The 8,951-nt window shown below is 59.1% G+C and overlaps 1 protein-coding gene across 1 annotated transcript; it reads left to right on the top strand.

Moving 5' to 3' along the window:
* The first annotated feature begins 479 nt into the window (after window positions 1-479).
* On the top strand, window positions 480-8,714 carry LOC104031771 (uncharacterized). Its single transcript, XM_075706502.1, has 7 exons — window positions 480-503; window positions 1,663-1,959; window positions 2,241-2,367; window positions 3,404-3,856; window positions 4,933-5,352; window positions 6,081-6,194; window positions 7,576-8,714. The coding sequence occupies exons 1-7, from the start codon at window positions 480-482 to the stop codon at window positions 8,685-8,687; spliced, it is 2,547 nt and encodes an 848-aa protein (XP_075562617.1). The 3' UTR covers window positions 8,688-8,714.
* The last annotated feature ends 237 nt before the right edge of the window (window positions 8,715-8,951 follow it).

Consider the following 8,951-nt stretch of genomic DNA (forward strand, 5'->3'; position numbering starts at 1 on the left):
GGGGTCAGGGGCGCTGGGGGTCCGGGACGGTCAATGGGGCCGGGGGTCAGGGGCACTGGGGGTCCGGGACGGTCAATAGGGCCGGGGGTCAGGGGCACTGGGGGTCCGGGACGGTCAATAGGGCCGGGGGTTGGTGGCACTGGGGGTCCGGGACGGTCAATGGGGCCGGGGGTCAGGGGCACTGGGGGTCCGGGACGGTCAATGGGGCCGGGGGTCAGGGGCATCGGGGGTCCGGGACAGTCAATGGGGCCGGGGGTCGGTGGCACCGGTGGCACCGGGGGGGGGCGGTTCGTGACCCTGCCCCGCCTCCTCCTCCCGCCCACCAGGGGGCGCCCCCAGCCCCTGCAGGCCCCGCCCCGCCTCCTCCTCCCGCCCGCCAGGGGGCGCCCCCAGCCCCGCCAGGCCCCGCCCCCTTTGCGTCACGTCCGGGCGGCCCGGCGGGCGGCGCTGCCGCAGGGCGCGCGGGGCCGGTGGCGGCCATGTCCCGCCGGGGCCCCGCTCAGGTGAGGGCGGTGAGGGCCGGTGAGGGCCCGGCCGCGACTGGGACCGGGAGAGCGCGGGGGCCCGCCGGCCCCGCAGCCCGGGGGGTCCCGGGGGGTCCCGGGGGGCGGGTTCAGGGGGTGAGGGGTCCCCAAGGGGTCGTCCCCAGAGACAGGGGGGTCCCCGGGGGGGCGGGTTCAGGGGGTGAGGGGTCCCCAAGGGGTCGTAGTCCCCAGAGACAGGGGGGTCCCCGGGGGGGCGGGTTCAGGGGGTGAGGGGTCCCCAAGGGGTCGCCCCCAGAGACAGGGGGGTCCCCAGGGGGGCGGGTTCAGGGGGTGAGGGGTCCCCAAGGGGTCGCCCCCAGAGACAGGGGGGTCCCCGGGGGGGTCTGTTCAGGGGGTGAGGGGTCCCCAAGGGGTCGTCCCCAGAGACAGGGGGGTCGCCGGGGGGGTCTGTTCAGGGGGTGAGGGGTCCCCAAGGGGTCGTCCCCAGAGACAGGGGGTCCCCAGGGGGGCTCGTTCAGGGGATGGGGGGGTCCCCCAGGGGGACGGGGGGGTCCCCAGAGGTGCCGGTTCAGGGGGTGAGGGGTCCCCAAGGGGTCGTAGTCCCCAGAGATGGGGGGATCCCCAGGGGGGCCGGTTCAGGGGGTGAGGGGTCCCCAAGGGGTTGTCCCCAGAGACAGGGGGGTCCCCAGGGGTGCCGGTTCAGGGGATGGGGGGTCCCCCAGGGGGACAGGGGGGTCCCCAGGGGGTCCGGTTCAGGGGGTGAGGGGTCCCCAAGGGGTCGTAGTCCCCAGAGATGGGGGGATCCCCAGGGGGGCCGGTTCAGGGGGTGAGGGGTCCCCAAGGGGTCGTAGTCCCCAGAGACAGGGGGGTCCCCAGGGGGTCCGGTTCAGGGGGTGAGGGGTCCCCAAGGGGTCGTAGTCCCCAGAGACAGGGGGGTCCCCAAGGGGTCATAGTCCCCAGAGACAGGGGGGTCCCCAAGGGGTGCGGGTCCTGGGGGATGGGGGGGTCTCCCAGCAGTCTTGGGGTATGGAGGGGGGTGTGCAGCCAGGGTCTGGCAGACCCCCTGGGGGATGTGGGGGCTGGGGGGGGGCCCACAAGTGGGTCCCCAGGCACTGACCACCCTTGGGCCAGGGCTGGGGCCTCCCCCCACTGCCCTTCACCTCTCACCCCCCACTAGGATTCGGGCACCCCCAGGCGCAAGGCGGCGCAGGCCATGGGGCCACGGGCCGCGGCGGGGCAGGTGAAGGCCCAGCAGCTGCAGGAGCTGCAGAACCGGACGGAGAGGGCCGAGCGGAGGCTGCTGGCCTGCGAGAACCTGGTCGGGGAGCTGGGCAGCAACCTGGCCGCTCTGGGCAGCCTTCTGCAGGACTACGGGCACCTCCAGCAGCGGCTGGACAACGTGGAGAATCTCCTGAAGAACAGGAACTTCTGGATCCTGCGGCTGCCCCCCGGCTCCCGGGGTGAGATCCCCAAGGTAACAGCATCCGGCCTGGCCCCGGGAAGCACCGGTGCCACCGTCGTGGCTGCGGAGCAGGGTTAGGAAATGCCAGCGCGATCTTAGCAGTGGGTTTGGGTGGCTGAGCACCTGCGAGTCCCAGACTCGCCGCTCACAAGCCCCGATCTGGCCAGGCACGCTTTGCTCTGTGCCGGCCCTGAGCTCCGGCAACCAAAGGCAAACGCTCACTTGCACGTGCGTGGTTTCCAGTTATCTAACCGCATCAGAAGGCACCAGGCGTGTAATACTTGTGATTGCAGGTACCGGTCACGTTCGATGATATTTCAGTGTACTTCAACGAGCAGGAGTGGGAGAGACTGGACCGCTGGCAGAAGGATCTGTACAGGGCTGTGATGAGGGGGAACTACGAGATGCTGATCTCCCTGGGTAAGGCACGGGGTTCGCGCCGCCGGATGAGCTTCTCTTGCGGGTTGGCTGGACTGCTTCCCACCGCAGCCCGAGCGATGGTCTGGTTCGGTGGGGCTGGACGCCTGTGGCTAGCAGAACCTCTCCTGGGCAGTCAGACCCACGCATTTTCGCTCCTTTCTGCTTGTAAAGCAATAAACAATGTGAGAGAGATCTGTAGTAAATAATAGTAGCGATAGTAATACAAGCAATATCGATTATAAAAAATATCCATGCGAGGTGCTGTTCCTAATGACCATGTAAGTGGATTCCAGGGTCAGGGAACCCTCGTGATCTTCCAGCACAGTTCAGGAATTATCGGGGTGAAGTTTGATAACTGCATCTTGAACTAGTTCTTGTTTTCTGTTTAACTCCTACGTACGATGACAGGGACGTTTCCACGTGCCTTGGTAAAGAACTAACCTAATCATGCTTGGCCTTTCTAAGGGCACCCGACATGCTCTTGGAGGATTTGGGCTGTAGGATATTCCCCACCAAAAGCTGTTTCTTGGGCATGACTAGTAACATGCTGGTCTGTGCAGCTACTGAAGTTGAGGCTTTGCTTTTTTCAATAATATTTTGTAGAAACAGAACAAACCTGTTCCTCTCGTGGTCCATCTGACACAGGCATCTCTACAGAGCAGGAAGTTTTCTGTCCCTACTCCAGAAGGATAGCTCAGAAGAGTTGCTCTTCAAGTCACTGCTAAAGTTGAAATGGGAGGAAAATGTTAAAGACAAAGCCCTTCCCTCTCCTTTAAGATTTTAGTTCACGTTCTGCTATTTAGATTGTGTCTGTACTTGAGCTACAGCTGCGCTCACGGGTGGATCCTGCCGTAGGGCCAAGAAAGCAGCATCACCTTTGTCGTTAGAGCACGGATAATATATTTGTGTCTGTCTGTACCGCCTGCTAGATCTGGGGTTAGGGAGAGAAGGGTCACTTTGAAACATCTGAGGGTTTGACAGAGTGAAGCTGTAGCCAGTTCCTAACAAATCACACTGTCCTCTGCCCCGTGAGCAGACTATGCTGTGTCCAAGCCTGACATCCTGTCCCGGATCGAGAGGGATGAGGAGCTCTGCATGAAAGACAGTCAGGAGCCCCCGCAGATGGACATCGAAGAGGGTCAGGAGCCCCCACAGACGGACATCAAAGAGGGTCAGGAGTCCCCGCAGACGGACATCGAAGAGAGTCAGGAGTCCCCGCAGACGGACATCGAAGAGAGTCAGGAGTCCCCGCAGACGGACATCGAAGAGAGTCAGGAGTCCCCGCAGACGGACATCGAAGAGAGTCAGGAGGACCTGCAGACGGACATCGAAGACAGACAGGAATCCCCGCAGACTCGCATCCGAGAGTGTCAGGAGTCCCTGCAGGGATGTACCAGAGGAGGTCTGGAGCCCCCGCAGACAGCAGAAGAGACGGAGCAGATGGAAGAGGTGTTGGGAGAAGGTGAAGTCCCCATGGAAGCTGACGCAGGTAAGTTAGGCAGGTGCCAGGAGGAGGTGGCAGTTCCTGTCTCAGCTTTGTCAGGAGATCTCCCAGCAGTGTCTTTGTTACTGCTCTGAGCGTCCGTTGACTGCATTGACTAAACTTCCACGGAGTACCTTGAATCTTTCTTCCAAGAGGAACATTTATGCTTGGTCAGATGAATAACGTGGAGAAAAACAGACAAAGCCTGTCAGGAGGGGCTGGGATGGAGTCTGGAGTGGTGGGACAGGCCTCTTGTGATCCCTTCCAGTCCTGTTTCCATGCAGTTCGGCAATCCTTCTTCACCTGACTGCATGCATGAGCCCTGGGGCTTCCAGAGACACTCCTGCTTGCCTTGGTGAGAGAGGAGACATGGTGGGACGTGAGGAATCCGGGAACCTGCAGCAGGTGGAGGAGGCTGGAGGAGCTCTGCTAGTGCTGCGGGGAGCAGAAGCTGTCAGGATTGCCTTGGGGCATGGCATGGGAGAGCTGGAAAAATCAATTGTTAGGAGGGCAAAGGCTGGGCAAGAAAGGTAGGAGACGCTGGAAAGGGAGAGGCAGACACTGACCGAGCCAAGAGAAGCAGCAGCGTGCGGGCAGAGCTGTGATTGAGAGCTCTTTCCTGCGGGACTGAGGGGTTGGAGGTTAAAGAAGCCCCAGGAGAGGCCGGGTGAGTGCTGGAGAGGGCAGAGAGCAGGGCAGGCTCTGTCCTTTGGGGAACGTTACCCAGAAGCGGTACGAGCGCCCAGTGTGTGTTTGGGTGTTGGTTTGTCAAGCGCTCGCGGGAAAAGAGGAAAAGTGGTGTGTGGACAGAGGCTCTCCCTCTTCTCTGAGATTTTTAGTTCATGTTCTGTTACTTAGATTTTCTCTGTACTTGAGCTACAGCTGCGCTCACGGGTGGATCCTGCCGTAGGGCCAAGAAAGCAGCACCACCTTTCTGGTTAGAGCACAGATAATATATTTGTGTCTGTCTGTACCGCCTGCTAGATCTGGGGTTAGGGAGAGAAGGGTCACTTTGAGAGTTCGGCAGGATAAAGGTACAGCCAGTTCCAAATAAAACACGCTGTCCTCTGCCCTGTGAGCAGACTATGCTGTGTCCAAGCCTGACGTCCTGTCCCGGATCGAGAGGGATGAGGACCTCTGCGTCAGAGACGGTCAGGAGCCCCCGCTGACACATACTGGAGACAGTCAGGAGTCGTTGCAGACAGGTGTCCGAGACGGTCAGGAGTCATCGCTGACACACAGTGGAGATGGGCAGGAGTCATCGCCGACACACAGTGGAGATGGGCAGGAGTCGTTGCTGAGAGGTGTCCGAGATAGTCGGGAGTTGTCGCCGACACACGTTGAAGATGGTCAGGAGTCGTCGCAGATACACACTGGAGACAGTCAGGAGTCCCCGCAGACGGGCGTCCTGGATGGTCAGGAGTCCCCGCAGACACCAGAAGAGATGGACCAGAAGGAAGAGGCTTTGGGAGAAGGTGAAGTCCCCATGGAAGCTGATGCAGGTAAGTTACATGGGGGCCATTCCTGTCCCGGCTCTCTCAGGCAGTCTCCCAGCAGCGTCTGTGGGACAGGGCATGGCAGGTCACTGTGCTTAAGAGCAGCATTGCCAGGGAAAAGCAGAAGCCTTGGGGTGTGTTGTCAAGGTGCTGCCAGGGAAAATGGAAGGGGTTTGAGAGCCTGAACACAAGGCAGTGTGGGAATACTACCTGTAGAGTTGGCGGGGAGGGCTTAGGAGGGATGAGGTTGCTCTGCAGAGGTGACAGCGTGCGGCACCTTGGTGTCTTTCCTCCCAGCTCTCCCTCTGCTTTTGGTCCTTGGGTGTGGCTTCGCTCCAGTTCCTTCTAACACCTCACGTGCCTTCCATAGAATCGTCTAGGTTGGAAAAGACCTTTAAGATCATGAAGTCCAACTGTTAACCTAACACTGCCAAGTCTACCGCTAACCCATGTCCCTAAGCACCACATCTACGCATCTTTTAAATACCTCCAGGGATGGGAACCCAACCCATTCCCTGGGCAGCCTGTTCCAATGCTTGACAGCCCTTTCGGTGAAGGAATTTTTCCTAATATCCAATCTGAACCTCCCCTGGCACAACGTGTCATGGCTTCTTGAGCCGCAGCTTTCTCTGGCTCTTCTGCATGCTCCAAACACATCTCCGGTTAGCATCACACCAAAGCAGGAAGATGTGAACTCTCCCTGGGTGTTTAAAATTGCTCTTCTCTGGAAACAGAACTCCCCATCCTGGTGATGAATGTCATGTCCCTGAGTGCGCAAAAAGAGGAGCTGCGCAGGGAAGGTCAGCCTGAGACAGAGATGGAAGAGGACCTGGCTGAGCCCAGTGCCGGTGAGTGACCCAGTGCAGGGGAGATGTGGGGCCCTGCAGGCAGAGGCAGCTCCCAGCTCGCTAACATGCTTGAAACGGGGAGGGAGAATCATAGAATCTTTGAATCGTTCAGGTTGGAAAAGCCCTTTAAGATCATCCAGTCCAACCATTAACCTAACATTACCAAGTCCACCACTAAACCAATTAAGGGGAGAGTAGCAACTCCACGCCTCCTGGCTTGGGGACTGGATCATTTATAATAGACCAGCCGGGTTAGCTCAGTCGGTTAGAGCATGGTGCTAATAACACCAAGTTCACAGGTTCAATCCCTGCTTACTGCAGGGGGGTTGGGCTCGATGATCTCTCAAGGTCCCTTCCAACCTAAAGCATTCTATGATTCTATAATGAGAGTAAAAACTAGGAATCATTAAGATTGGAAAGGATCTCTTAAGATCATCATTCCAACCATCAACCCAACACCACCATGCGAAGAAAGTTTCAGAGCTCTTTTTTTATCACCAAGCAAAGGAGGGGGCTGGTGTTGGGCATTCCAGCCCTATCACCTCTGCGGAAAGAACAACAGTCCAGTTGGGGTTCCTTCTGTCAGAAATCGGGGGAGAGCTGGAGGCAGTAGCACGCTCCCTTCCTCCAGCTCTGCTGCGTTACGGTAGAGCTGGCCTTGAGCTCAGGTTGCTTAATGCTTCCCGTGACGGCCCGCTTCTCCATGCCAGAAGCAGAGGGAGCAGGGGGTGTAGGAAGGGGGGGTGGCTGTCTGCAGGCACCCTCTGTTCTGGTCCTGAAGCTCTGCCAAGCTAACACGCAGAGCACTTTCCTCTTCCAGGGACTTGGAGCCTGTTTCTGGTGCTGGTGTGCAGAGTTAAACGGCACGGGTTCTGGGCACGGCTTACACCGGCTGGGTGGCCTGGCTGCGGGGGGTGTTGTGGAGAGTTTGCCACAACCCTCGGCGTTGCACAGCCCTCACGGGAGCCAGTTCGCCTGCGTTTGGTGTTTGCTGGCAGCCCCAGGCTTGACAGAAGCGAAGAGCCTGAAGTACTGCAGGCTGTTGCTCTTCAATGACCTTTTTTCCTGCTACGTCTTGTGGCCGTCGTTGGTGTCGGGGTTTTTAGAGGTGGATCCCTTTGTGCCACCGGCCCTGATGGCACTGCAGCAAACCACAGCCTGGTTCTTCCTGGGAGCAAGAGATCTGCCCCCTGAGACCACAGTGGGTTGCTCGGGGCGTGTGAGCAGGACGCTGTGGTGGCACCTGCACCTCCCCAAACTGCGTTCTCAGATTTTTTGGTAGCTCCTTTATTGCTAAAAGCCTGCTCGGTGCTTTGGGACTTAACCACAACCTGGGTTTGTCCTGGGACCATGAATGACAGACGCCTGTGTTCCGTTTCAGAGGAAGGCTTTTTACTGGGAAACAAAACGGTGTGTGAAGGGGCTTCTCCTCCTGAGAACGTCAAGGTAAAGGAAGAAGAACGTGAGGTGTTGCAAGAGGTTTCTGCACCCTCTCCCGGCCCAGAGATCCAGAAGTGCCCCAAAAGCGAGCAGGCCAAGGCCAAGAGCAAGAAGAAGCCGAGCAGGTGCGCGAGCAGCAGCCTGCTGATGGGCAACTGTCGGCGTGGCTACGTGCGTGAGTGGTCGCACCCCTGCACTGAGTGCGGGAAGCGTTTCCGTCTGAAAATCAACCTCATCATCCACCAGCGGAGCCACGCCAAAGAAGGGCCCTACGAATGCACGATGTGCGAGATCAGCTTCGCGGACAAACGCCACCTGGACCTTCACCAGAGCATCCACATAAAAGACAGGGCCTTCGGGGCGAAGGTCTGGGGGAACGTCCACCCAGAGCTGAGGATCCGGCCGAGGAGGAAGTTCTGCGGGGTTTTCTGCGGAGGTGCCTATAGTTTGGGCAACGGGGCGTATGCTGGGGGGCCCTGGCTGGGCCAGGCCAAGGAGGAGCTGGAGAGAAGGAGTCTGTCCAGCACGTGTTTCTCCCGACAGCAGAGTCCTAAGTCTCGTAGGAAATCCATGCTGAAATGCAGTCTTTGCAAAAAGATTCTTTCTTGCACCTTTTCCCTTCAGCGGCACCTGCAGACCCACACTACGGACAGGCCGTATTGCTGCACCGACTGCAAGAAATGCTTCACCCGCAAAACTCACCTCTTGCGCCACGAGAAGATACACAACCGGCAGAAAGCCCTGGCTGCGCTCCAACAGCCCGCGACGGCCCAGCCCGCGACCGTCGTGCCAGCGCCCCGGCAGCCCCAAGGAGCCCCGGAGGCGTTCGCGGGCGGGAGCGGTCCTCCGTCTCCAGCCCAGGCATCTGAGAGAAACGTTAGCCCTGCGGCTGCCACAGCCAAAGCAGCTCCAGCAAACGTACTCCTGACCAGTTCTGCAGAAGTCGGACCGCCAGACAAGAACTGCCACATCTACAGCTGCGGTGGGAGAGCCGTCCGGCCGGTGGTTAGACTAGGAAATAGGGCAGCGGTTTCGGGGACGACGGAGAAATGACACCAGGAGAGATCCAAGCTGCTGGTGTCCCTGGAGAGAAAATGTGCGAGCGTTGATTTTGCACGTGGTGGGGCACTGGAGTTGCAAACCACTGGATTTTAGGAGCTTTCCTGAATTGTAGAAGGAATCAAAAGCTTGGATGCCACCATAGGGAGCAAATTACAGAAGCCTTCAGTGATCCGAAATGCTTTACCATTCTTCAGACTCTCATGACTGCTGGCTGATGGCACGAAACTTTCCCAAGCCGACATTCCTGGGAGATGA

Source organism: Pelecanus crispus, chromosome 2 (assembly GCF_030463565.1).
Source record: "Pelecanus crispus isolate bPelCri1 chromosome 2, bPelCri1.pri, whole genome shotgun sequence".
In the NCBI taxonomy this organism is placed as follows: Eukaryota; Metazoa; Chordata; class Aves; order Pelecaniformes; family Pelecanidae; genus Pelecanus; species Pelecanus crispus.

Bases quoted from the DNA above. Each gene is read 5' to 3' on its own strand.
- LOC104031771 (XM_075706502.1), top strand. From the start codon at position 480: ATGTCCCGCCGGGGCCCCGCTCAG. The intron at 504-1,662 runs GTGAGGGCGGTG...ACCCCCCACTAG, and splicing joins CCCGCCGGGGCCCCGCTCAG to GATTCGGGCACCCCCAGGCG. The intron at 3,857-4,932 runs GTAAGTTAGGCA...CCCTGTGAGCAG, and splicing joins CCCCATGGAAGCTGACGCAG to ACTATGCTGTGTCCAAGCCT.